Source organism: Megascapheus bottae, chromosome 17 (genome assembly GCF_031878675.1).
Source record: "Megascapheus bottae isolate mThoBot1 chromosome 17, mThoBot2.hap1, whole genome shotgun sequence".
Classification (NCBI taxonomy): Eukaryota; Metazoa; Chordata; class Mammalia; order Rodentia; family Geomyidae; genus Megascapheus; species Megascapheus bottae.
The window spans coordinates 48,591,486-48,618,308 of NC_143525.1; the positions used below are offsets into that span (position 1 = coordinate 48,591,486).

The 26,823-nt window shown below is 61.0% G+C and overlaps 3 protein-coding genes across 5 annotated transcripts in view; 1 reads left to right on the top strand and 2 right to left on the bottom strand.

Moving 5' to 3' along the window:
* The window catches only part of LOC150052050 (uncharacterized), a 125,184-nt gene that overhangs the window by 40,931 nt on the left and 57,430 nt on the right, over positions 1-26,823 (bottom strand). The window lies entirely within an intron of this gene.
* Tmc6 (transmembrane channel like 6) lies at positions 1,949-14,591 on the bottom strand. The gene is made up of 19 exons (XM_090351276.1): positions 14,117-14,591; positions 13,886-14,016; positions 13,670-13,765; positions 13,120-13,275; positions 11,855-11,960; positions 11,634-11,724; positions 11,216-11,479; positions 10,843-11,033; positions 9,662-9,806; positions 9,240-9,395; positions 8,572-8,723; positions 8,288-8,467; positions 7,091-7,183; positions 6,921-6,996; positions 6,252-6,385; positions 5,953-6,129; positions 5,789-5,867; positions 3,802-3,869; positions 1,949-2,200 (listed from the first exon to the last, which is right to left on the bottom strand). The coding sequence occupies exons 1-19, from the start codon at positions 14,170-14,172 to the stop codon at positions 2,077-2,079; spliced, it is 2,475 nt and encodes an 824-aa protein (XP_090207402.1). The 5' UTR covers positions 14,173-14,591; the 3' UTR covers positions 1,949-2,076.
* Positions 17,017-26,673, top strand: Tmc8 (transmembrane channel like 8). 3 transcript variants are annotated; one of them, XM_090351279.1, is made up of 15 exons: positions 17,017-17,211; positions 17,302-17,450; positions 17,651-17,800; positions 17,913-17,998; positions 18,685-18,821; positions 19,014-19,161; positions 19,706-19,876; positions 20,069-20,208; positions 22,077-22,200; positions 22,462-22,559; positions 22,697-22,880; positions 23,142-23,272; positions 23,690-23,848; positions 25,099-25,177; positions 25,801-26,673. In XM_090351279.1, exons 1-15 carry the CDS (start codon positions 17,084-17,086, stop codon positions 26,053-26,055), a joined length of 2,139 nt encoding a protein of 712 aa, XP_090207405.1. In that variant the 5' UTR covers positions 17,017-17,083; the 3' UTR covers positions 26,056-26,673. The 3 variants fall into 3 exon arrangements, with proteins under 3 accessions (XP_090207405.1, XP_090207404.1, XP_090207406.1); XM_090351278.1 differs by lacking the exon at positions 25,801-26,673 and having other exon boundaries at positions 25,099-25,574; XM_090351280.1 differs by lacking the exon at positions 25,801-26,673 and having other exon boundaries at positions 23,214-23,272; positions 25,099-25,574.

Below are 26,823 nucleotides of genomic sequence, written 5' to 3' on the forward strand. Positions count from 1 at the left end.
AACCAGCAGAGGCACTGGGAAACATCCACAGCCCCCGGGCCAGGAGCATCTTCCCTTCGTCATGCAGAACCCCAAGAAGGCACAGGGTCCACACGTGCAGCCAAAGTCAAGAGTGGGCACAGGGATGTTTCATCCAGCAGCAGGAGGTCACGGCCATGTGCAAGGCCACCAGCCGATCCAAGCCCACCCGCCCCCAGGGAAGCACCTTGGGGAGATGCAAAGAACCGAAGTATGGAAACAGGAGGCACTAGCCCCCCAGCTGTGGCGCAGGCAGTCTGGCTGGCACAGCCGCAGCACGCTGAGACCCAGGCAGGGGTAGTGCGGGCGTGCAGTGGCACAGCCCCTCTGCAGGAAACCCACCTCTACCCTACAGGCTATAGCAAGCTGAGCGGCACCACCTGCACAATCCTGCAAGCAATAACCACATCTCCGCGTCCCTTCTCAGCAACCGAGATTCAAGTTTGAATCCCAGCCCGGTGGACACAAAACGGATCACGTGGTAGTTCTTTAAAATCTTTTGCTGAGGTGTTTCTTGTGGTAGGATCATTTGTCAATCAAAAGTGATGCTACCAGGGCCAGGAGTTCGGCCTAGTGGTAGAGTGCTTGCCTAGCATGCATGAAGACCAGGGTTTCATGCCTCAGTACCACATATATAGAAAAAGCCAAAAACAGTGCTATGGCTCAAGTTGTAGAGCCTTGAGAAAGCCCAAGGACAGTACTCAGGCCCTGAGTTCAAGCCCCAGGACTGGCCAAAAAAGAAGAGTGATGCTATGGCCAGGACCAGTGGCTCAGACGGTCCCTCCAGGGCCAGCCTGTCCCAGACAGCACGAGGGAGAGCTTAAGCAATCGACCACACAAGCAGAAAGAGGAGAAAAAAAGACCATAGCCACCAGGTGTGGTGGCTCACGCCTATAATTCTACCTACTCAGGAGGCTGAGATCTGAGGATCAAGGTTCAAAGCCAGCCTAGGCATGAAAGTCCCGTGAGACTCATCTCCAATTAAGCACCAGAAAACTGGAAGTGGCACTGTGGCTCAAGGGGTAGGGTGGTAGCCTTGAGCTGAAGAGCTCAGGGACAACGCTCAGGCCCAGTTCAAGTCCTACAACCAACAGCCACAAAAGTGATGCTAAGGCTGGGAATGTGGCTGAGTGGAGAATGCCTGGCATACTGAACCCTTGGATTCCATTCCTCAGTTCCATATACACAGGAAAGACCAGAAGTAGCTCTCTCTGTGGCTCACGTAGTAAGAACACTAACTTTGCGCACAAAGCAGCTCAGGGTCAGTGTCCAGGCCCTGAGTTCATCAAGGCCCAGGACTGACCCACCAGGAGGCCAGGCGTGGAGACAAGGCAGCAATGTGGTGAGTGTGGCAGAGACCCTGGCTGGCTCCACATTTCCTGAAACACTCACCTTTTCTCACCTAGCACTCATGCCAAGATGTAGCCAAAGTGTCCATGGCCCGCACCAGCCAACAGTCATGGCAGCCCTGGGCCCCAGTGACCACACAGCAGGCCCAGGTGGGCCAAGGGAGCCCAGAGCTCATGTCTAGGGGTGCCGCAGGGCAGGTAGAGGCCACACCAGGTGAGCACCGTCCAGTGGGGGTGACAGTGCTGCCTACTAGCCCCCTTTCACCCACTCAGGAGCTCCCTGACTGCAGACATGAATTGGGCATGAACACAGGCTATCCCTCTTGCCTGTGCCCACTCACTGTGGCCCCACGGGGGACTGGAGGCTGGCCCTCCCCCATCAACCATCACCGTGCCCCTACCCACACTTCCCGTAGATTTCCTGTCTGCTGGTAGCCGAATACGCCTGGGCACACAGCACTGAACTGTGGTAGGACTGCAGCCACCTCCAGGGGCTCAGGCAGGAGAGGGAGCGCTCTGCTCAGTGTCCAAGGCTCTGGGCAAAGCGAGCCCCAGATGATGGGCCCAGTCTCCTGAAAGACTCACTTTGCAAAACTGGTTTAATCAGGAATAAATAGAGCCTCCCCTCCTTGCCCCACCGCCCTGGTCGTCAGCTCGGCCGTCGTTCACAGAAGACAGGCTTCTCCTCCCATTCTTGCCCAGCCTGGGCTCAAGTCCACATTTCTGCTTGCAGGGCCGTGGCGTCAGGGGCTGAGCCTTCACCATCCCTCCAGCCATCCCCTCTATCCGCCCGCCGGGCAGGTGATGGGGCAGCCCCCTGGCTTCTGCCGGCCCTGCAGGAAAGAGAAGTCAGAGGCCAGCAAGCCAGTGCCCCCACCATTTGGCAGAGCAGACCTGGGCCTAGGGCAGCAGAGTTGCATGCTGGCAAAGAGAGGGGGCGCAAGGACCACCTCACATCCACCAGCCATGTGGGCTGGACAGTGCCAACTCCTCACCTACCTAGAGAAACTGAGGCTGTGGCCCAACCCAGTGTGGTCTCACACCTGCCTTGGGGGCCCCAGGCTAACTCAGGGCCCAAGTCCAGGGAATGGGCTAAACCAATGGACATCCAAACCCATCAGCACACCAGAGGCTGAAAGCAAGGTGTCAGCCCAGCAGCTCCTGCTGCTACAAGGAGCCCGGGCCAGTGGGCAGGACATCCAAGGAGGAACAGGGCAGCCTCAGCCTGCTGCCCTGCCAGGTGGGACCTGGAGGTGGGCAGAACCAGGCCTCCGTCTCTGGCCCTTGCGGCAAGATAACACAGGTTAGGGCTCCCTCCATCCAGCAGGCAGCTGCCACCCTGCCACCGTCCTAGAGGCTAGGTGTCACAGGAAAGGCACAGGAGGGCGCCAGTGCCTGCATCCCAGCGGGCTGGCTACAGCCATAGCCCTGCTTTGCCAGGGCCTTGTAGCAGAAGGGCATGGGAGGAAAAGAAACCAGATATTTCCTCTTGTGTCCTGGAGGGCCCGGGCCAGGGGAGCTAAGGTGGAAGAGGTGTGGAGGAGGGTGTGTGGAAGGGGTGTGTGTGGAGGGGGGTGTGTGTGTGTGGAGGGTGTATGTGTGTGTGGAGGGTGTGTGTGTGTGGAGGAGGGTGTGTGTGTGTGGAGGAGGGTGTGGGTGTGTGTGGAGGGTGTATGTGGAGGAGGGTGTGTGTGTGTGTGCTGTGTGTGGTGTGTGTGTGTATGTGGAGGAGGGTGTGTGTGTGTGGAGGGTGTGTGTGGAGGAGGGTGTGTGTGTGGTGTGTGTGTGTGGAGGAGGGTGTGTGTATGTGGAGGAGGGTGTGTGTGTGTGGAGGGTGTGTGTGGAGGAGGGTGTGTGTATGTGGAGGGTGTATGTGGAGGAGGGTGTGTGTGTGTGTTGAGGTGTATGTGGAGGAGGGTGTGTGTGTGGAGGAGGGTGTGTGTGGAGGAGGGTGTGTGTGTGTGTGTGTGTGTGGAGGGTGTATGTGGAGGAGGGTGTGTGTGTGTGTGTGTGTGTGGAGGGTGTATGTGGAGGAGGGTGTGTGTGTGTGTGCTGTGTATGTGGAGGAGGGTGTGTGTGTGTGGTGTGTGTGTGGAGGAGGGTGTGTGTGTGTGTGGAGGGTGTATGTGGAGGAGGGTGTGTGTGTGTGTGTGTGCTGTGTGTGTGTGCTGTGTATGTGGAGGAGGGTGTGTGTGTGTGTGTGTGTGTGGTGTGTGTATGTGGAGGTGGGTGTGTGTATGTGGAGGAGGGTGTGTGTGTGTGTGGAGGAGGGTGTGTGTGTGTGGAGGGTGTATGTGGAGGAGGGTGTGTGCAGGTCATGGGTATGCAGTTCTCTCCTTTCGACTTTCTCCTTCCTAACCTTTCCTGCCCAGCCCTCCTGGAAGGCACTGGCCCCTCCTACCTGGCAGAGGCTCCGCCCCTCAGGGAGCCTCACCTGCTTCTCTCCCTCTTCTCATACACTGAGTGCAGCTTGTTGATCAAGAAGATTTTGTCCTCCCCCTCCTAGAAAGGCCAGAGCACAAGAGGTGTGTGAACTAAGGGGGCCTTCGCACAGTCCCCCAGGGCCGGCCTTTCCCTGATGGCACGAGGGAGAGCTTAAGCTGTCAACCACACAAGCAGAAAGAGGAGAAACAATGACCACAGCCGCTGGGAGCGGTGGCTCACGCCTGTCATCCTAGCTACTCGGGAGGCTGAGATCTGAGGATCGAGGTTCCAAGCCAGCCTGGGCACAAAGGACCTGAGATTCTTATCTCCAGTGAACCTCTAGAAAATGGGAAGTCGGGTGGTAGCCTTGAGCTGAAGAGCTCAGGGACAACGCCCAGGCAGAGTTCAAGCCCCATGACCCACACACATACAAAAAAGACCATAACCAAGAAATTGGCACACTTGTGGATGTCTCCTGGTGCCCAAGGAAAAGGGAAAGATGTGACGACCCGGCCACACAGTAAGGTCCCAGAACCAGAGACTGATTTCAAGCTGGTCCTGTCCCTAACTACCTTGTCTTAGGCAGATGACCCATCTTCTGACCTCAGTGCCACCATCTGAAAAAGGGACTGGACGGTACAAATGGTGGAGCCTGTGTGAGGGGCCTGTGGCTGCCACAGCAAACTACCACCAACTCAGTGGCTTCACCCTTCCCTCCCAGGAGATCAGAGGGCTGAAAGCAAGGTGTTGGCCCTGCAGAACCACTTCAGGTCTGCCCTGCTTCTGAAGGCACTGCACTCAGCTCCTTCCCCTCTTCCTCCTCACTCTCCCCGTTCTCCCCTCCCTTCCCCCTCTGTCCCCAACAGAGCAGCACAGCAGGGCTCCAGCTCAGGGGACATATGCCTGCTGAGCATCTGGCACAGAACCAGGTGCACACAAACAACACCAAAGACCGCACCGCACACCAGTGGCCACCAGCACAGGAGCAGACAACCTGCAAGAAGCCAACCCAGCAGCCAGGCAACCTGACAGCCCAGGACCCCTGTGCAGGAGCCACTGCACCAGGATCTGCCTCTGACAGCTCAGCCACCTCGGCCACTCCCATTATCAAGATGCCACAGTGGCCCTTGGCAGCGGCAGATGGGTGCCTTCCTGGACATTGGACATAGCGCAGCGCTTCCTGCTCAGCCCAACAGCTCCAGTCCTGGCTCCTGGAGCCTGCAAAGGGGCCTGGCTGGGCAGGCTGAGGGCATGGCCTGGCACGCTGAGATGCATGTGCAGCTCTGGCCCTGGGAGAGCCCCAGGTCCCTTTCTCATCCCAGCAGGAAGCCATGCCTGCAGGACATATAAGCAGGACGGGCCAGAGCCCCAGTGTCAAGACACCTTCTAGAAGGCCAGGAACAGGCCAGGCTCGAGGGATCCCCTCCTCCCGGAAGTGGGCCCTGCCAGTGGCAGGGAGAGACTGAGGCACACTGGAGCTTTCCAGGCCCACTTGTGATGCTCAGTCCATCCAAACCATCACTGCACCTTTGCGTGTCACCCTAGCTACTCCGGAAGCCTAGATCTAAGGATGAAGCGACAAGGCCAGCTGGGAGGGAGAGTCTGTGAGACTTCTCTCCAGCGAACCACCAGAAAACCGGAAGTGGAGCTGTGACTCAGTGCTAGAGCATTAGCCTTGAGCCAAAGAGCTCAGGGACAGCACCCAACCAACAAAAAAAACAAAGGGCTGGAAGCCTGGCTCGGCTGACAGAGCTCCTGCCTGACCAACCCAGGCTGCTTTAAATCCTGGCTCTCCTCCCTTCAACCTCCCGCCATGCTCTGCCCTGTCAGCCGAGGCCGCAATCCTCAGGATCCTCACAGGGTCTGAGCCACCATGGAGCTGCATCCTAAGGCTGTTTCCAGCTGGCACCCCGGTGCCTGTCGACCTGGACGGCACTGATAAGGAGCGTGGCGCCCATGAGTGGGTGACCAGACCCTCATGGGGGTGGGGCACTCACATTCCGGATCTGCTCCCTGAGCAGGCAGATGACCTCCCGCTGGCCCTTCACCACCTGGATGTTGAGGTAGATAACAGCCCTGCAGGAGATGGGTGGTCAGGCAGGGCACAGACCTGGTGCCAGGCTGTCCTCCAGGACCCCCCACCCCCTCCCGCTGCACCCACAGCAGCAGGGCCGCCACCAGGAAGATGAAGAGGGGGTCCTCCAGCAGGTGGTGGTGCAGCCAGGGCAGCCAGGAGGCCCCGGGGCCCGCCTCCTCCAGGTGCCGCACCCACACGGAGCCCGCCGAGTACATGGAGTCCAGGGTCCGGAAGGGGCCACAGGTGCTGGAGGGCTTCACCCTAGGGTAGGAAGGGAGGCAGAACCCTGGCACCCCCTCCCGCGGTGTCTCCCCTCCTCGTCACCCCTCTTCCAGGCACCCCACACCACCGGACCCTGGACAACAGAGAACACAGCCACTCACTGCCAGACGGTGTAGCAGAGGAAGATGGCAGCACCCAGGAAGGCAGGGAAGCAGAGCAATGTGAGAAAGACGGTGCTCATGTGGGAGGCCAGCCAGGCCCGGCGCGGCGCCTGGCAGTTGGCCATCAGGCTTGCCTGGGGACAAAGGATGCACTCTGTGCCAGGCTGAGGCTCTGGCCATGGCGTCCCTGCCTCTGAGGCCTCCCAGAGGGCAGGGAAGGGGCCTGAGACCCAGCCTCTCTCCCCACCAGGCCGTGGAGACATGCGCAGGAGGCTCTCCAAGGATGTTACTCTAAGTTTGGGGAAAATTGCTGTGCCGTTTCATCCCCAAAAGGGAGACTGAGGCATGCAGGCCCCATGCTGTCCAGTATTGACCCCTCCCACACCTCCACCACCAGCCACAGGATCACTGTCCCCACCGTGCGGTGGGTGACAGAGGACCCCAGCCAGGAGCCAAGAGCCCGGGCTGGCAGCCCGAGCCAACACAGCTGAGAACAGACAGACGCCCACTGTCCATTCCCTTCCTGCACCATGTGAGACCGGGGGAACCCCTGCATGGAAGCTGTGGTCCCATGGGCTCCGAGCCCAGAGAAGAAGGGGCTGCCGGGCCCCCCAGACCTCCCCCCACACCCACCGCCATCCCCAGCCAGGGCGCCAGGCCATGAGTCACCTTCTTGACGTAGAAGAGCAGCAGCAATTTGAAGATCTGCACAGCCGGCAAGAGCGGGGAGAAGAGGACGCCCAGCCTGGGGGCCACAGCTGGTTAACACCGCCTCCCAGCTGCCTCCCTCCCTCCAGCCGGGATCCAGGGGGAGGGCACCAGCCACGGGGGACCCTCACCAGATCAGAGTTTGCCCATAAATCAGATCCAGAACATTCCGTGCAATGTCAAACTCGGGCTTCCGCCTCCTCCTGAGCTTCTCTGAGATGAGCCTGGGACAAAAAGGAGCGAAGGTAGGCAGAGAGCTCTGCTGCCTGGCCCCAGCCACGGCACTGTGAGGTGATGCCAACCCTCCCTGAGCCATCCTGGCCAGGGCCACTCTGCACTGGTCTCTTACGTGTTCTAAGGTCAAGTCAGACCCTGCCCTAAACCCAGAGGCGCGTCAGAGCTGCAGCATTATCTCAGGATTCTGAGATCCAGAGAATAAAAGTGCATGCAGCAAAACCTACAGCCTTCACCTCCAAAACAACCAGTAAAAAGCCAGACTGAAGGCCTGATTCAAGTGGCAGCACACCAGCCGTGAGAAAGAAAGATGAGCAAGAATACAAGCTCTGGGTGCAAGCCTCAGTACTAACAAATTTTTAAAATCTTACTTTTTCCCCACCACCCAGAGGGCTTGTTATATAGCCCACGCTGACTTTAAACTTACAAGTTTCACAATACTGTCCTGACCCACCATGTAGCTGAGATAGCCAAGAACCCCAAGCCTAGCATGCATCCTCCCTAGCACTGACAAGCCTTCCAAGTTCAAGGCCAGCCTGAACTACACAGCTGGTCCCCTCTCAAAATGCCAAAGCCTGGGGTTGTAGCAGAGAATGCGCCTGGTAATATCTAAGGCCCTAAGTTCCATCTCCTCAGCACCACAAAAACTGTTTTGTGGCTAGGAATGTGGCCTAGTGGTAGTGTGCTTGCCTAGCACACATGAAGACCTGGGTTCAATTCCTCAGTACCACATACGTTGAAAAAAGCTAGAGAAGGTGCTCTGGCTCAAGTGATAGAGCTCTAGCCTTGAAAGAGCCCAAGAACAGTGCTTAGGCCCTGAGTTCAGTCCCCTTACTATTCACTTTGTATGTGCTCGAGGAGAACACAAGTGCTGGAAACCACACCCAGTGCCCCTGCCCCACCCTCTCATTCTTGGCTCCTTCGGGTAACACCCTGACCAGACACACTCCATGGAACCCTCCCTTCCTCTCCAGTCCAAAGCTGCACACTTGCTGCCTCCTCTGACCCTGAGCTAAGAGACCCCCCCAACCCCGGTGCAGAGGTGGGAGCCCAGAGGACCAGAGAGGGGATGAGGGGTGGGTGGGGCCCCTCACCTCCACACCAGCTCCCCAAACAGTGTGTCGAGCAGCGAAAAGAAGAAATCTATCACTGTGAACCGGTACAGCTCCTGGCCCACGAAGTCCTCCCAGCAGTGGCCCTGCAGCGTGGCCACTCTGCGGCCCAGCCAGTGGTAGCAAAGGACAGCCAGGACAGCCACCTTGAGAAGCAGGTTCCTGCACAGGGCCGGGGCCGCCAAGGCTGAGGTAGGGCTGCCAGGGGCAGCAGATGCAAGGGTGGGGCAAAGGAGCCCCACGCCACCCCGTGCCCCATCACCCACCTGCAGATGGCCACGTACACCTCCAGGACTGGGGACTCGTGCCGTTCCAAGGTGGCAAGCCCACGAAATAGGCAGGGAGCCCCCAGGTTGAGGAGACTGACCACCAGGGGCAGGGCGAGCAAGCGAGCCTCCTGGCTGCCAGTCGCAGGGCTCTGCAAGGATGGGGGGCTGGGTTGCAGAGGGCACCCCACCACACCAGCACCACCGGCTCTCATCTGCCACTTTAGCTTCTCAAGAGGACAGCCTGTGAGACCCTCATCTCCACTTAGCCAGCAAAAAGCTGCAAGTGGTACTGTGGCTCAAGTGATAGAACACCAGCCTTGGACAAAAGGCTAAGGGACAGCACCCAGACCCTGAGTTCAAACCCCATCTCCCTCCACACACACCCCAAAAACAGAAAAGAGAAGAAAAGGAAGCACCCCCAACAGGAACAGGTGACCCGACAGCCTGTGGGTGGGGAGCCGCTTAGCACTTGGTCGGAAAACATTCAGCTCTCCCAGGGCTCAGCTCAAACCACACAGGAAGTGGGCAGGGGGCCAAAACAAAGAACCCTGACAGGACCTGCCACCAACTGACTGCAGGCGTGGGAACTCAGGCAAGAGGGGTTGCAGGTCAGGGCCAGAGCGACCCAGACCAGAGCTGGGTTCCCTCCCCACACCCTGCCACACCTGAATGGTGACCTCGGAGAAGGTGAACACAGCCACGGCACAGCCCACCGTGGTCCCCAGACACAGCAGCCAGGCCAGCCCCAGGGTCAGCCCCCGCCGCAATCGGCCACACACACTGCGAGGACTCCTGCTCAGCTGCCACTCGGCCAGCAGCTCCTGCAAGGAGAGAAAGGCCCCTCACCACCGCTGACACACCCTCTCCAGCCTGAGCCCTGGATCTCATCACTCCTACTGCAGACAACAGAGGCCTCCAGCCAGAGGGCACACGGCCATCACCAGTGTCCTAGGCCAGCTTCCCCACCAGAGGCTCAGCATTAGAGGCCCCGTCCAGACTACACTCATACCACCTGTGCCAGCCGGGCCCCGTGAGGCAGGACGGTGCCCCCCACCCCCTGCCAGGTTCCCGCAGCAAGCCTGCTCACCTTCAGCTGGGTTCGGATGTCATCCTGCTGGACCCGGACGGCCCACTTCCGGGTCACTTTATAGTCCCAGGAACAGAAGACAGTGAGGGCGTGAATGCCCTTAGTACTGCCCACTCGGTAGCTCTCCCCAAAGGAACGGGACATGCTGAGACAGGCAGAGAGCTAAGGAGGAAGCCAGGCAGGACACCCCTGCTGCCTCCCACCCTGCAGTCCAGTGTCCTGCTGTGGACAGGCCGCTGTCCCATGACAGGAAGGTGGGTCAGGGCTTCATCCACCACCACCCCACCACTGCCCCGCTAAATAATACAGAAGATGGCATGCTCACCTCAGGGCCTTGGCACTGCCTACTCTGTGACCATAGACCCTCCCTGCTTCTTCCTGCCCCATCTCATTGCTTTCCTAACACACAGACCCTGTTCTGTGTCCTCCCCTAAAAGCAAGTTCCTCTGGAGCAGGCATTATGCCCCATGACCTTCCCGTCCAGGCCTAATCTCAGAGCACCTATAGGGCGCACTGTTAAAAGGGTCAATGGATGTGTGAGAGATGGATGAATAGAGGTGAGCAGGTCGGGAGATGGGAGCAGACAGGCAAAGACCTGGATGGATGGGTAGACAGTGGTAGAAGAATGGCTAGACTGGTGGCTGGATGAATGGATCCATAGGTTGATGGGTATAGAGATAGGTGGTAAATGAAAGAATGAACAGGTAGGTGAATGGAAGGATGGATAAAGCATAGATGGGTGATTAAATAGATTCATGAACGGTAGAAGATGGATCTTTGGATGGGTGGCGTGGATGAATGGGTAAAGGATGAAAGGCACAGATAGAAGAATGGATGGATACACAGATGATAAAGCAGTAGATGGAGGAGTGTGTAGATGTGTAGAGGGATGGATGGGTAGATGGGTGTGTGGATGTGTAGAGGGATGGATGGGTAGATGGGTGTGTGGATGTGTAGAGGGATGGATGGGTAGATGGGTGTGTGGATGTGTAGAGGGATGGATGGGTAGATGGGTGTGTGGATGTGTAGAGGGATGGATGGGTAGATGGGTGTGTGGATGTGTAGAGGGATGGATGGATGGATGGATGGATTTGTAGATGGGTGTGGATGGACAGATGGCTGCATAGAGTAATGGATGGAGGGATGGTGCTCAGAGCCAGGGTCATACGTCAGAGAATTACCTGTACACCAGTGTGATGCAGGTGATAAAGAAGGCTGCCCCTACAGTGAACAGGTAGGCCAAGGGCATGTTGTAGGGCAGGCTGCCTGCCCTGGGGCTACACTGGCTGCCATCCTGCGGTGGGGCACACGGCTGGTTCAGCGTTGTGTTACTGTAGTATCCATAGTACATGACGGTGTGGGTGAAACAGCCCTACAAGAAGCCAGGCCAGTCAAGGGTCCCCTCCCCACCCAGACCCGCCCCGGGGGCTCCCTAGCACTGGACCCACTAGAAACAAAGGGCCAGCAGACAGTTGGGAGGAGTTGCAGCTGTGGGCACTGGGGGAGCCCTGGAATGCAGAGGGGAAGGAAGGAGGGTGCCACTGGGCTCCGCACCCCGCCAGTGAGGAGCTCCAGCCCCGTAAAGGAAGAAGAGGGGCCTGGTGGGTCCAGTGGGGCTGGTGGGAAGGCGGCCTGCATGCCCACGATGAAGGCCAGCAGAGGCAGCAGCAGCAGAGCATTGAAGGCCAGGAGGGTCTTGAGGAAGAGGAAGTAGGAGAGCACGCTGGAGCCGAACTGACCGCCAATCTGTTTCAAGGCATAGTGCCACGGGCGCCCCCGGTGCAGACCAGAGAGCAGCAGCCCCAGGCTGTGCAGGGCCTGTGGAGGACAGCGACAGAATGACAGAACCTGTCGACAGTGGCTGGACCACAGGGCCCGGCCTAGGGACCCTCCGATGAACAGCAGCAAGAAAGGGGCTGCCCTGCCCAGACTGGCCTGGCCCGCCCTCTCCCCACAGCCCCCAGCCGCCTACCAGAATCCAGGCGTAACTGAGCCAGCTACAGCAGGAGACCCCACGGCCCCGCTGGGCCCTCGACCTCCCCTGAGAGGCCCAGCTCTTCTCTCTGGGGACAGAGACAGCATTGGTGTCTAGACATAGCTCATGTCACCCACTGGCAGGCTCAGGACCCCTTCGGGCCACCCAGGCCAGCCGAGGAAGTGGGGCTAGGGCGGCACAGAGCCGTGGACACCTACCGCAGCCAGCGCTTCTCAGCCAGGCTCAGGGGCATCTCCCGGAGCATGTGGTCCCGCTGGGCCACCGAGAGCCCCTGAAGCTCCTTCATGAGGAGGCTCTGCTTCTCTGCCAATAGGAACGAGGTTGGTTAGTCTATGCTGGCTATGGGCACTGGACACAGTCTCCATTCACCCGGTGCCAGGTCCCGCCAGGCCTGCATGCCACCTCTCTGCCTATGCAGCAGCTGCCAGACCTGGACTAGCACTAGTCCACCTCATCTCCCTGCCCTCCCTCCCTCACCCGACCCCAAGCCATCCTCCCGGACCAGCAAAACCCCATCTCCCCATCACTGCCTAGCTGCACTCAGCTTGCAAGGAAGCAAGGCCAGGCCCAGCTCATCATCCTCTCACCAGGAGGCTTGACCAGAGCCCCCTAGAACTCATCACCGAGAGCTCCAGTATGCCAAAGTTTACTCTAAATCCCAACTTTCTGTAAATAATTACCCCAAGCAGAAATACAGCCCAAACTGAGGAGTAAAGGAGACCTTTTACTCGAGGGATGTTCTGCCTGCCCCAGCTGCCCTTCCCTCCACCCTCGCAGAGCGGCTCAGAAAAGCCAGGCATGGACTAAGTTTATGTGCCCTCTGCTCCAGGCACCTCCAGGAAGCAGGCTGGCTCCCAGCTTCCCTCCCCCATGTTCTAGCTCACTGTTAAGTGCTCTTTCTTCAGTGTTGATGTCTGCTCTGGCACTCTACCCAGTGGTGAGAGTGCTGAGGATTCCTTTGGGCACTGCACAGGTGAGTGTTTAGACTATGACCCGCCTATGATTCACTGTAGCTGGGATGACAGGAACATACCAGCACACCCAGGTATGGCTGAGAAAGGAGGTGGGGGCGTCTAATTTTTTGAAGCTGGCCTCAAACCTTGATCCTCTCTATCTCAGCCTACCAAGTAACTAGAATTACAGGCATGAGCTACCAGCCCCTGGCTTGAGCTCAACTTGTAGGGCCCCTTCCCTGACTGTCCATATCAGCTGCCAGGGAGGGCCTGCTTATCCACTTCTTTGGCTCCATCTGTCTCACGGACTTCTTAAGAGCTACCAGGAGCCTATCAGCCACCATTCCATGCCCAGGCCACGCCCAGCAGCTGCCACCTAGTACTGGAGGGTGTTTGTGGGGTGTGCACCAGACAGCCAAGTGTCTATCTGCCGTGGATGCAAGATCCCACCTCAAGGTCCCTAATCCCTCAGTGCCCCCGCGGCCTGACCTCCCTCCCCGCACGCTCACCGTCCTCCGGGGATGCAGCGTCCACCTCTACGTCATACAAGCGGAGACTGGGGCGGGCAGAAGGCGTCACATTCCCCAGCACGGGCCGGCTGCTCCTGTGCCGCTGTCTCACTGTGCGGTTGTAGTACTGGGAGATGATGGCTCCTCGGCTGCGGCCTAGAAAGGCAGGCAGCTGTGGCAACAGAGGCAGAGGCGGGGCGGGGGCAGGGGCAGGAGCGGCACCAAGCCTCACCTGGCCTCCCTCTCATAGCTCATCTTGGCACCAAGCCTTTCCCAGCCCTCAGCCTTTGGCCAAACCCCAGGAAACCCCTCTATCTGGGGCCTGGTGTCCACTGTACGCCCAGGGGCCTATTCTGACCTGGGCGATGACGTGCAAGGTCATTTTTAGCTGCCACTGAGGCCAGCCTGCGGTTGTAGGGGTCTCTAGGCAGCAGACTGAGTAGACCATGGCTGGATAGGCCTGGCTCTACCAGACAGTGCCCTGCTGAAACCCCATGGCAACCCCAGTGCTGGGGTCAAGGAGACCACGAGGGCCAAGACTCCCTCTTACCAATGGTGCGGCTGGGCATGCAGGCCAGGACGCGGAGCGTGGCCTCGCTATACACAGGGCCCCCCTCGGGCCCCCAGAAGGCCTGGTGCGTGTGGCCTGAAGAAGAAAGGTTTGATTACTCAGACTCTTCACTCACCTCACTGCAGGCCTACCGTACTGGGACTGCAGACCCCCAGGGCCTGCCTACTCCAGGCCAGCATCCCCAGCCTGGCTCACCTGGGTCCTGCCGAGTCCTGGTCACTGGCCCCAGCTCCAGGCCCTCCTCAGCTGCCCGCAAGCTCTGCTCTTGGATGAGCTGGTGGAAGGAGTCGTGCACTTCACTCTCCTCGTAGGGGCTGGGCTCCTGGCTGCCAGAGGAGTAGGTGTGGGAACCCAGGCTCCCGGGCTCACCTGGGCAGCCCAGTCCTTGCTAGAAGGAAGGTGGGGGGCATCTCCCAAATCACTTACTCTTGGTCCTCTTCTGACTCAGGAACATTGAGGGCTAAAGCAGGTGCCTGGGCCATGTCTGCAGTCCACACCCGGTAGGTTTGCAGCACTAGAGCAGCTCAAGGCCTGGACACGGACCCTAGGGCCTCGCACTGCCCATCTGACAAAACAGGCAATCGTCCAACTACCAGTTCCCTGGAAACCCAGAGGCGGCACCGCTCTCCCGACTCGCCAGGCAGCTAGACAGAAGGTCAGGAGAGTGGTCCAAAATAACCCTCCGCCAGACCAGGGGAGAGGAAGGGGGTGGGGGCCTCCCTTCCCCTTCTGATTCCTGGTCATCGGAGGACACTCGGCCCGGTCAGGCCCCACTTCCCAGGGCGCCGCCTCAGGGACACCTCCCTCCTGCAGAAAGGGCAGGGCAGCTCCGAGGCCTTCCCTGTGGCCCCACGGCAACCCCGAAGTGTTCCTGGGACAGGAAGTCCTACCAGGGCAGCCCTGAGCAGCGGGAGCGGTCCACCAGGCCAGGGCAGCCGCGGGGAGGGGGGGACAGCCGCGGGGGGGCGGACGCGGGGGGGGGCAGCCGCGGGGAGGGGGGACAGCCGTGGGGGGGGGACAGCCGTGGGGTGGGTAACGCGGCCCTCACAAGCCCCGCTTTGTCCTGGCTCTGCCCTACACAACCGGAACCATAGCCACCGCACTGTCGGCAGCTCAGCCTCCACCCTGTGGGCGTGGGGCGTGGAAAGTGGCGGCGGGGCTCGGGTCTGATCTCGGAGCCCTGCCCTCCCCGGGGTCGGGGCTCCCTGCAGGGCTCGACGCCTCCGCCTCCGCCGCGGGCTGGCTAGGAAGTGCTCAGCGGCGGCGCGCGCCGGCCCCGTCGGTGCGGCGAACCCCCGCCCCCGCCCCGGGGCGGCCCTCGGGCGTGCCCCGCCCTCCCCCTCGACCCCCGCCCTGAGCCCCGCCCGCGCCAGCCCGCCCTGAGCCCCAGCCCGCCCGGGCCGCCCCCCCCCCCCGGCCCCCGCCCTGAGCCCCAGCCGGGTGGGGAGCCGCACGCAGGGCTCCCAGCGACGCGCCAGGAAGAGCGGCCGCCCAGCTTCGACCCCAAGGGTGGGGCGCCCTCGGAGCCCCCCGACTCGGCGGCACGGCCGGGGGCCCAGCTCCACCCCTGCCACTCACCTGGCGCCGCCGCGGGGCGGGGCTGCGCCTCCTCACCTGTCCGCGCAAGGGCCGTCGGGAGCGGAGTGGCCCGGGTCCGGACGGCCCGAGGCTCCGCGCTCACGTGGCGGCGGGCCTGGCAGGTCACGTGACGGCTCTCGCCGCGGCGGCCCCGCCCGCGCCCATCCCCGAGACTCCGCCTACAGCGTCTTCTGCCCTCGTCCGCCCCTCCTGCGGCCCACCCCGTGGGGGGAAAGGAGGGGCTTCCCGCGCCCCCCCCGGCCCCCCTACCAGGCCCCCCACGCCCCCTCCGCGCCCCCAACCCCTCCACCACGCCCCCACCTCACCTCCACGCCGCTCCAACCCCCACCACACCCCCTCCACGCCCCCAACCCCCCAACACCCCCCTCCACGCCCCCAACCCCCCCAACACACCCCCTCCACGCCCCCGCCACACCCGCTCCGCGCCCCCACCACATCCCCTCCACGCCTCCCAACCCCCCCCACCACACCTCCTCCACGCCCCCGCCACACCCCCTCCGCGCCCCCCACACCTCCACGCCCCCCCCACACCTCCACGCCCCCACCTTGCCCCCTCCGCGCCCTTCCAGAATCCGAGCCGAGGGAGGCGGCCCGCCTGGAGCCGGGAGCCCTCTCCATGGAGGCCCCGTTTCTGCGGGGCTGTTTCCCCGCTCTCGCGCTCCGCCCGGGGTCGTCCCTTCCCCTTCCCCGCGGTGCCGGGCGTATCCAGAGTGCCTGCCCCTCCTGGGCTGGGCGGGAGGCGGGGAGGACGGGGAGGGTCGCTCTGAGCGTCCCCGCCGGCCGGCCTGGCCCCGGCTGCCCCGTCAGCCTCGGCTCGGCTCCACGGGGCAGGCAGGGGCTCACGAGGAATGCGGGATGAATGCAGGGCGGGCGCGCGGCGGGCAGAGGGCCTCCCTTCCCCGTGGGGCCAGGGCCGTGCCGTCCTGCGGTCCAGACCCCCGCCCAGGAGAGCGCTGGAGCTGCGGGCGAGGGCGGGAGGAGGGACGCGGGCCTGGGGCTGGGGGGCTGGCAGTGGGCGGGGCGTGCCGGGAGGCGGGCGGGGCCAGCCCGGGGTGGGCGGGGCGTGCCGGGGGCGGGCGGGGCCAGCCCGGGGTGGGCGGGGCCAGCCCGGAGGCGGGAAGTTCGGAAGCCAGCCCCAGCTTCGGATCCACTCTTCGCACTTCTGTCCTGTCTGCGCAGCAGCGCGTGTGGCGGGCAGATAAAAGGCAGCCTCGCCCGCCCGGCCTCGGTCAGGTCACGGCCCCGGGCTGGAACCGGGTGGGCAGGGGCGATCGCGAGTGGCCGTGGGCAGGCGCGCGCGGGGACCTGACCACCGGGCACGGCCGCCACCCTCACCTGCGCCCGCCGCCGCGCAGGAAGTGCCCGCTGGGCCTCAGCTGGGGCGCAGGAAACTGCGGGGAAGGGGGAGCGGCGGAGGACAGGAGACGCGGGGGCCCGGGGTTCCTGTCATGTGACCCCTCCGCTCCCTCCCACCCCGGGCGTCGCGGAGCCTGGGGCGCCGGGACCCTGGTCTCCAGGTGAGCGGTGAGGGGCGGGAGGTCTGGGGGCCGTGGGGTCCCCTCCGTCCCGCGGCGGCGCCGGGACCCCCGGAAGGAGCGCGGACGGGGTCCCCGCGAACCCAGCGCCGCGGTGCGGCGGGGACTAGAGGCTTTGCCGAGGCCTCTCACCGGCTTGGCGGGCGGGCCGGGGAGCCCCGCGGGACCCCTGCGTCTCTGATCGTGCCAGGGCCGAGACCTTGAGCGCCCCGCTGGAGCCCACGTCCCTCCTGGGGCCGGGGCCCAGCTGGCGGCCGGAATGCGGCGGGGGTCCGAGGGGCCCCCCGGGGGCCCGGAGCTGTGGGCGCCGGAGCTGGAGTGGCTGTGCGCGTCGCGGGCGCCCCTGCGGACCCTGCCCTACGCCATGGTGGACCGGCGCCTCATCCGGTGGGTGCCCGGCGGGGTGGCGGAGCGGCGGCCCGGCCCCGGCGCGCCCGGCGGGTGACTGAGCCGAGTCCTCGTCTCCACCGGCCCCAGGAAGCTGCGGGAGCCCGAGGACGCGAGGACCTCGTGCTGGCGGAGGTGGCAGCGCCGGTGGCGGGCGGCTGGACGGCGCCTGGCAGACGCGGCGCGGCGGCTGTCCCGGGGCTTCGGGCTCTGGGAGGGGGCGCTCTACGAAATCGGGGGTAGGAGCCCGCGCCCGCTCCCCCTCCGGCCCGCAACCCGGGGAGGCGGGCAGGGCGCCGTCCCCCCTCCCGTCCCGTCGGGGGCAAACCCGGGGTGTGACAGCGCCCCCGGTGCCCGCGCGGTACCCGGCGCACCAGCAGCGCCCTGACCCGCCACCGCGCCCGCTCTCCTTCCCTCCGCCCCGCTCTCCCCTCCCCAGGCCTCTATGGCAGCGGCATCCAGTCCTATTTCACTTTCCTCCGCTTCCTGCTGCTGCTCAACCTGCTGACCCTGCTGCCCACCGCCGGCTTCGTGCTGCTGCCGCTGACCTGGCTCCACCGCCCCGACCCAGGCCCGGCCCTGGGCTTGAGTAAGTTCAGGGCCTTCTCACACAACCTTCCTGACATCCTGTGGGGCGGGGGTTGGGGGGGAGGTCAAAAAGGGGAAGGGGACCTGTGTCTTGGCCCCCTCTCCTTCCTCAGCAGCCCTCCAGTGCCCGGACAGCCAGGAGCCCCAGAGTGGCATCCCGAAGTTCCACAATCAGTTCTGGAATGTTTTAACTGGCAGGGTAAGTGAGATTGTCCGGGGTGGTCCATGAGGCCTGGGGATGCCAGTCTAAGAGGATCCCCCACCCAAGGGCATTTTTCCAGGCCCACCAATGGAAGCAGAGAGAGGCTCTGCATAGATCCACAAACACATGCTTGGGGCCCTCAGAGCCCAGCAGGGAGGGATGGAGGTACCCAGGACACAGGGGAAAGAGCCCAGGTCTCTGTACTAAGTACCCCTAATTCCTGAAAGCCATGAGGGCAGTGGGTTTATGGATTCAAAGTGGTGTGAATTTGATCAAGCTGTCTGGTCTCTCTGAGCCTCTATAATATTCTCTACTCTCAAGCCAGCGATTCTCACACCGTTTGGAACCTAGAGTTCCAGGCCAGTCTAGGCTACTTTCAACAATCAAGCAAAGCACCTGCTGCTGGTAGCTGGTACCCATCACCCCAGCTACTCAGGAGGCTGAGATCTGAAAGTCAAGGACCAGAGAAGGACATTCGTTTATCCCCAAGTAACCACCAAAAAAAAACCCGACACAGAGATGTGGCTCAAGTGGTAGAGCACCAATCTTGAACAAAAAAGTCAAGGGAGAATCCAAAGCCCTGAATTCATCCCCGATACATGCACACACGTGTAAAGGGAGGGACACTCACCTGACTGAGCCCGCATGCACCCATGCTCAGCAGTCATCGTCATTGTCCCCAGGCCTTCAACAACACTTATCTCTTCTATGGCGCCTACCGGGCAGGGCCTGAGAGCCGCTCTGGGTACAGCCTCCGCCTGGCCTACCTGCTCAGCCCTCTGGTCTGCCTGCTCCTGTGCTTCTGCAGGACTCTACACCGGTAAGCCGAAGCCCAGGCCGTCCCTAGGTGCCTTCCCAGTCACCCCGCCCACAGCAGAGGACCCAGCTGCCCCTGTTCAGCAGAGCTGCCCCAGCCCCCCAGGCGAGCTATAGCCCTAAGGGCAGGCTAGCCAACCTCACTCACTGCAAGGCTGGAGACCGCAGCAGCCTCTGCTCTGCTGCCTTCTCCCAGGATGGTGAAGGGGCTGCCGCAGAGGCTGCTGCTGGGCCAGGACTACAGGGTGAGGCTGAGCGCCAAGCTCTTCTCCTCCTGGGACTTCTGCATCCGCGTGCGAGAGGCGGCCATCATCAAGACGCATGAGATCAGCCATGCGCTCAGGGTAGGGGTGACGGTGTGTGAGGCCATGAGACGTGTGAGGACATGAGGCAGCGTGCGAGGACAAGTGTGTGCCTCCGCCTGCATGTGGGAAGTCCTGTGACCATGTGTGTGTGATGTGCTACACCATGAGCGCAGGACAAGTGTGACTGGATGAGAGTGTGTGGCTCAGTGATGAGTGTGCCTGAGTGTATCCTGCCCCCCTCACCCCTGCCCTGCCATCCTCCCCTCCCCTCTGCCCTGCCCTCCCACCCCTACTCTGCCCTCCTCACCCCTGCCCCGCCGTCTTCCCCTCCCCTCTGCCCTGCCCTCCCACCCCTACTCTGCCCTCCTCACCCCTGCCCCGCCGTCTTCCCCTCCCCTCTGCCCTGCCCACTCACCCCTACTCTGCCCTCCTCACCCCTGCCCTGCCATCCTCACCTCACTCTTCCCTGCCTACGCACACCTGCTCTGCTCTCGTCAACCCTGCCCTGCCATCCTCACCTCACTCTTCCCTGCCTACGCACACCTGCTCTGCTCTCTTCAACCCTGTCCTGCCCTGCCTTCAGATGGAACTGGATGAAGATCGCCGCTTCCTGCTGAGCCAGCAGCAGTCCCGCACCCAAAGGGCCTGCCGTCTACTCTCCTACCTTCGGGTCAACTTCCTCATCATTCTCCTGGTGATCGGGTCCATCGCGGCCATCTTCTGGGCCACCAAGTATTCACAGGACAACAAGGAGGTACAGGCTGTGGTCTCCCTTCAGTCCGGCCTGGGCTTTGGGAGGAGACACTTGGACATGAGAACCCTAAGGGTCAGAAGTCAAAGCCGTGGTGATCACAAGGTCACAACAGGTGTCCCCCAGAGCTTCCAGCCTGCCGGGAGGGACACCGGGAAAGCCAGGCCAGGGTCCCTTGACCATCTGCCCCCACAGGAGTCCCTGTTTGTGGTGCTCCAGTACCTGCCCCCCGGGGTCATCGCCCTGGTCAACTTCCTGGGTCCCCAGCTGTTTGTGATCCTGGTCCAGCTGGAGAAGTATGCTCCAAGCACCGAGGTCAACCTCACCCTGTTCTGGTGAGCCTGGGGAGGTCCCCTTCCACCAAGGATACCCCAAGGCCTCGGGTCATACTTCCACCCTGGCTGAGAGCAGCAGGGGGCCACTTTGCCTTGGGACAGGGCAGCGGGGTGGGGGGGGGTGGAGGAGGGGGGGTGGGGGAGTGGGGTAGCCCAGCATCGTGGGCTGCACACAGCTCCTCTGTGCCTGGGGCTTCAGGCTCCGTCCTTGACCTGGGAAATCTGGACTGTCCCCAGCCACTGTGGAGGCCCGTGGGTGAGGCGCCGGGCCAAGGCCATCCCCACGAAGCTTCTGCTCGCCTGCCTCCCCCCTGGGCTCTGCCAGGTCCCCTCCCAGCACATGCTCCTGACTCCCGTTTTGAATTCTCCCCCAGGTCCTCCTCCTCTAGGAACCCCTCCTAACTTCCTGCCCCACCCCCCGCCCAGCCCAGCCCAAGTCCTCCTCTGCTTCTTCAATATCAGCTCACCTGCTTTCAAACTTTTGGGGGGCTGGGAGTGTGGCCTAGTGGTAGAGTGCTTGCCTAGCATGCACAAAGCCTTGGATTCCATTCCTCAGTACCACATACACAGAAAAAGCCGGAAGTGGTGCTGTGGCTCAAATGGTAGAGTGCTAGCCTTGAAAAAGCCCAAGGACAGTGCTCAGGCCCTGAGCTCAAGCCCAGGGCTGGTAAAAGGAGGAATACATTTCTTTGTGAACAGTGTTGCCCCTTCCCTCACTCCCTGTTTTTCCCTCTCATTCTCATGCACAAGTTGTAGAGCTCATTGTCAACATTGTGTCTAGTGAGAGCCTGCTGCATCTATTCACCCTGCCTCTCAATTTGTGCTCACGCTTTTTAGCTTCCATTCTTGGGACTTGAACTCATGGCCTGGACACTATCCCTGAGTCTCTTTTACTCAAAGCTAGCACTCTGCCACTTGAGCCACGGTGCCACTTCCAGCTTTTTCTGTGTTTGTGGTACTGAGAAATCGAACCCAGGGCTTCATGCATGCTAGGTAAGCACTCTACCACTAAGCCATATTCCCAGCCCTTGTGCCCAGTCTTACCCTCCCAAGAAAACTTAAAAGAAAATAGATTATAAATACACATACCATGAAAGATTCGGAATACCCTGGCATGTGGTAAAACACACATACTCGGAGGCGGAAGCAGGAAGATCTCATGTTTGAAGCCAGCCTGGGCTGCATAGCAAGACCTTCCATTAGAAAAAAAGAAAAAAAAAGACTTTAATTCAAAATGCTCAAAAGGAAAACAGGGGTGTGTGAGGGGGAACCCCTCCCCTAAGCTGAGCACTGGTAGCTCTAGTCTATTCAGGAGGCTGAGATCTGGAGATCATGGTTCAAAGCCAACCTGGGCAGAAAAGTCCTCAAGATTTCCACCTCCAAGAAAGTCGGAGGCATGGCTCAAGTGGTAAAAGCAGCAGCCCAGCAAGCTGAGCAGTCTTAAAGCCCTAGTACTAGCACAGAAGAAAAGAAGAGAGGAAAAATCAGGCTATGGAGTATAGCTCAAGGAGTAGAGTACCTGCCCAACAAGCCTGAGACCCTGAGTCCAAACCCCAGTAATTCCAAAAAGAAGAAAGAAAGCAAGAGAAAAGAAAGGAAAAGGAAGCTCTTATTGAAAGCTCCAGTTTCTTTATGGCATGGATGTGGGGGAGGGGGCGCAGGAATCTTGGCTTCTAGGAACACACTTTGGGAAACAGCTGGAGAGGGCGTGAGCTGCAGGGAGCCTGGCCCAGGCCCAGACACCATCCCTCTCACAGACAACGGGTTTACCTGTGTGGCCAGGCTGCGCCCTCTGCCACAAACCTGCCCCGCCCACGTGCCCTCTGCCCCGCCCACAGTCCTCTGACACGCCCCTGCCCCGCCCCCAGGTGCGTGGCTCTGAAGCTGGCCAGTCTGGGGATGTTCTCCTTCTCGCTGGGTCAGACTGTACTGTGCATTGGCAGCAACAGGAGCAGCTGTGAGTCCTACGGCTACAACGCCTGTGACTACCAGGTGGCTGGCAGCCCTGCGGGACCTGTCCCTCCCATCCTTCCCAGCAAAGCCCACCCCTGACCCCCTCTCCAGTCTCCTTGTCTCCCCTGGAAGGAGGAGCAGATTTAGCATGTGAGGCCTGGGCAGCCCTGGCCAGGAGCTCTGTTCTAGGAACGTCCCTGAGGTCATCCCCACAGTCACGCCAGTCTTCTCTAACAAGTGGGTGGAGGGCACAGAGGGGGGACCTGGGGAGGATGACCTGCTCCTCCCTCTGCACCCCAGTGCTGGGAGAACTCGGTGGGCGAGGAGCTGTATAAGCTGATTACCTTCAACTTCCTCCTCACGGTGGCCTTCTCCTTCCTGGTCAGCCTGCCTCGGAGGTGAGCCACAGACGCCACGGGGGGCAGCACGGGGTGTGAACTGGCAGGGGTGTGTCTGCTGGCTAGACCTGTGCTGGTGAGTGTGATGGTCCAGGGTCTCGACCAGTCGAGTGGCTAGACTCTGCCCCCATGTCCAGGCTGTTGGTGGAGAGGTTCTCAGGCCGCTTCTGGAACTGGCTGGACCGGGAGGAGTTCCTGGTGCCCAAGAATGTGCTGGACATTGTGGCTGGCCAGACAGTCACGTGGATGGGCCTCTTCTACTGCCCCCTGCTGCCACTCTTCAACAGCATCTTCCTGTTCCTCACCTTCTACATCAAGAAGGTGAGGCACGGCCCCTATGTGGAAGGGGCATCGGGGTGGGCACACTGGGCCTGGCCCAGCCAGGCTGCATCCGCTCCTGCCCGTCCCCCTCCCTCTGGGCCTCAGGGAGGGTCTGTACAGTGCACTCACGTCAGAGTCCTGTGTATCACGTGGAGCACAGCGGCTCATGCCCGTCACCCCAGCTACTCGGGAGGCTGAGATCTGAGGATCGCCCTGGGCTATGCCCCCATGAGGCCTCCTGTCCGTCCTTGTCTCCCCCAGTACACCCTCATGAGGAACTGCAGGGCATCCACGCGGCTCTTCCGAGCCTCCAGCTCCACCTTCTTCTTCCAGCTGATGCTACTCCTGGGCCTGCTCCTGGCCGCTGTGCCCCTGGTCTACGTGGTCAGCAGGTCGGGAGAGGCTGCTGGGCAGCTCTGGCCTGGGTGGTCAGCGGGTCGGGGGAGGCTGCTGGGCAGCTCTGGTCTGGGTGGTCAGCGGGTCAGGGGAGGTTGCTGGGCAGCTCTGGTCTGGGTGGTCAGCGGGTCGGGGGAGGCTGCTGGGCAGCTCTGGTCTGGGTGGTCAGCGGGTCGGGGGAGGCTGCTGGGCAGCTCTGGTCTGGGTGGTCAGCGGGTCGGGGGAGGCTGCTGGGCAGCTCTGGTCTGGGTGGTCAGCGGGTCGGGGGAGGCTGCTGGGCAGCTCTGGCCTGGGTGGTCAGCGGGTCGGGGGAGGCTGCTGGGCAGCTCTGGTCTGGGTGGTCAGCGGGTCGGGGGAGGCTGCTGGAAGCCCTGGCCTGAGTGCTGACCATACTATCTCTCCCACCTCCCCAGCACTCACTCTTCCTGGGACTGTGGCCTCTTCACCAACTACTCGGCCCCCTGGCAGGTGGTCCCAGAGCTGGTGGCCCTCCAGCTTCCACTCCCTGCCCAGCAAGTCCTCCACTACCTCGGCTCTCATGCCTTTGGCTTCCCGCTCGTCATCCTGCTCAGGTATGCTCAGGCCAGGCCACCCGAGGAGGACTCTTCCTTACCTAGTGGTGGGACCAGGAGTGGACCGGGAAAGCCTGGGGGCCCCTGGTGCTCCCCAGTGCTGCAGGACAGGCAGGGAGGCACAGCAGAATCTTCTCTTCAGATAAGGCTATGTACAGAGAGAAGACACTGAAATCTGTTTAAGAAACAGAAAGGGGGCAGGAGGGCAGCCTAACAGTAGAGTGCTCGCCCAGCATGCACGAAGCCCTGGGTTCAATTCCTCAGTACCACATATTCAGAAAAAGCCAGAAGTGGAGCTGTAGCTTAAGTGGCAGAGTGCTAGTCTTGAGCAAAAAAAAGTCCAAAGACAGTGCCCAGGCCCCGAGTTCGAACCCCAGGACTGGCCAAAAAGAGAGACAGAAAGACAGAGACACAGAGAAAGAAGAGAGAAGCTGGACATGTGGGCTCATGTCTGTAATCCTAGCTACTCAGGAGGCTGAGATCTGAGATCCAGGTTCAGGTTCAAAGCCAGCCCAGGCACTAAAGACTGTGATACTCTTATCTCCTATTAACCACTAGAAAACTAGACACGGTGCTGTGGCTCAAGGGGTAGGTTGGTAGCTTTTAGCTGAAGAGCTCAGGGATAATGCCCAGGGGGGTAGGACGGTAGCCTTAAGCTGAAGAGCTCAGGGGCAGCGCACAGGCCCAGAGTTCAAGCCCTATGACCCACCCCCCCCCCCAAAAAAAAAGGAAGAAAGAAAAGGGAACTGAGTGCTGGTGGCTCACACTTGTAGTCCTAGCTACTCAAGAGACTAAGGTCTGAGGATGGAGGTTTAAAGCCAGGCCAGGCAGGAAAGTCCAGGAAACTCTTTTTTGTGTGTTTTTTGTTTTGTTTTCTGGTCAGTTGTGGGGCTTGAACTCTGGGCCTTGACCCTGAGCTCTTCAGCTTGAACCACAGCCCCACTTCCAATTTTCTGGTGGTTAGAGATAAGAGTCTCTTGGACTTTAGTGCCCGGGCTGGCTTTGAACCGCAATCCTCAGATCTCAGCCTCCTGAGTAGCTAGAATTATAGCATGAGCCACTTCTCCAAGCTCAGGAAGCTCTTATCTCCATTTAACCAGCAAAACCTGAAGTAGGCTGTCAGTCTCATGTGAAAAAGCCAAGTGAGAGCTCAAGGCCCTGAGTAAAAGCCTCAGTACAGCACGCCCACAAATACGTGGAGGCACTTGTGAGCTAAAGTGTGACTGACCTTGAATCCTCTCCGCCCAAAGCCTGATGCTGACAGTGTGCATCTCCCAGTCCCAGGCCAATGCCAGGGCCATCCGGAGGCTCCGGAAGCAGCTGGTCTGGGTGAGTGCCCGCTGGGTTTGGGAGCAAAGGGAGGAACCCACCTTGAGAGACTGGTCTGTGGGCCGAGGCTGGGAGAGCTCTGAGGTAGTTAGGTCTTTGTCCTTACAGCACAGGCGTATGGACTGTAGGAAAGGCTGGTCCTGTGGTGCTGGACCAGGAACAAGACCTGATAAGAATATGACCTTGGGTTTGGGGTGGGGGTATGTGTGCGGGGGCGGGGGGGAGGAGGGGGGAGACCCTTTCCCCTCCCCTCCTCCCCTCCCATGCTTCAGGTTTCTGGGCCTATCCTGCTGACCGCATGGCCTTGGTGGTGGAGCTGGGGACAGGGCCTTTCCTAGAGCCAGGCCAGATAAGGTGCAGGGCATGGCCTGAGGCGATGCTAGGCCCTGTCTTCGAAGGGGCGTGGCCTCCGCGGGTGGGGCGGGTCCCGTGGGGGCGTGGCCTCTGAGGGTGGGTGGGTCCTGTGGGCGTGGCCTCCGCCGGGGTGGGGCAGTGTCCCCGTGGGGCAGTGTCTCCTCGGGCCAGCTGGTAGGTATCCGTTGGGCACAACCTCTGACAGGTGGCTGACCTGTAAGAGGAAGTTCTGCTTGCAACCACCCTCCCACCACTCCCTCCCCTCGCAGCAAGTCCGGGAGAAGTGGCACCTAGTGGAGGACCTGTCGCGGCTGCTCCTGGAGGTAGACCCCGGTGAAGCTCCGGGGCCAGAGTCACCTCTCTCCCGAGCTTCCCGTCCAAGGTCCTTCTGCCCCGGATTCCCGTGCCCAGGCTCCCCGGGCCCCCGGAGCCCCCAGCCTGGACCTTCCAGTGTATCCAGGCCGCTCGATGTCTCCAATGTCTCCGCTTCCAGCTTCCGCTTCCTCCGCAGCGCAGACCCGTAGCACCCCCCCTCCCGGGCTGGACCTACAACCCCCCCCTCAGCCCAGCCCTCCCACCCCAGGCCCCTGTCTCCCATGGGCGCGGGCCTCCAGCAGGGCTCTCCAAAGGCAGACACCCCTGCCCAGGGACAGCAGGAAGAGCCCTGGGAATGCCTACCTTCTTAATCTCTCACTTTTTTTTTTTTCTTTTGCCAGTCCTGGGGCTTGAACTCAGTGCTGGGCGCTGTCCTTGGACACTTTTTGCTCAAGGCTAGAGCTCTACCACTGGAGCCACAGCTCCACTTCTGGCTTTTTCTGAGTATGTGGTACTGAGGAATGGAACCCAGGGCTTCATGCATGCTAGGTGAGCACTCTACCACCAGGCTATGCTCCTCACCCCCTTTAATCTCTTTAAATTTTCTTTTTTAATTTTGCTAGCCCGGGGCTTGAACCCAGGACTTTGTGCATGCTAGGCAAGCACTACCACTAGGCCACACTCCTGGCCCCAAATTTTCTGTTTTTATTGAATGCGTTACCATGTGCATATAAATATTATCAGTTTATAAGTATCATTTGTTTTGAGAGTGTCTGGTACTTGCTTACAGAAGGGGTTGCAGAGCTGAGATCTGACCACACTGCCCTGGTGTGGCACTCAGAGGCCAGACCCTGACTAAACAGTGCTTACTGAAGGGTACATGAGAGGTAGGTCATAGGGTTTCTCACAGACCATACACTAACTCAGCAAGCCTGTGCTGACAAGGAGCCCCAGCCAGGCCTTCTGCAGACCCTGCC

What these genes read in the sequence shown, in the direction of transcription:
- Tmc6 (XM_090351276.1), bottom strand. Translation starts at nt 14,172, where the DNA reads ATGGCCCAGGCACCTGCTTTAGCCCTCAATGTTCCTGAGTCAGAAGAG. An exon ending in GTGTACGTGGCCATCTGCAG is followed by an intron (nt 8,468 to 8,571) that starts GTGGGTGATGGG and finishes GGCCCTGTGCAG; the next exon opens with GAACCTGCTTCTCAAGGTGG. An exon ending in TTTGGGGAGCTGGTGTGGAG is followed by an intron (nt 7,184 to 8,287) that starts GTGAGGGGCCCC and finishes TTTTTGTCCCAG; the next exon opens with GCTCATCTCAGAGAAGCTCA.
- Tmc8 (XM_090351278.1), top strand. Translation starts at nt 17,084, where the DNA reads ATGCGGCGGGGGTCCGAGGGGCCCCCCGGGGGCCCGGAGCTGTGGGCG. An exon ending in GGAATGTTTTAACTGGCAGG is followed by an intron (nt 17,999 to 18,684) that starts GTAAGTGAGATT and finishes CATTGTCCCCAG; the next exon opens with GCCTTCAACAACACTTATCT. An exon ending in CTGGTCTACGTGGTCAGCAG is followed by an intron (nt 23,273 to 23,689) that starts GTCGGGAGAGGC and finishes CCACCTCCCCAG; the next exon opens with CACTCACTCTTCCTGGGACT.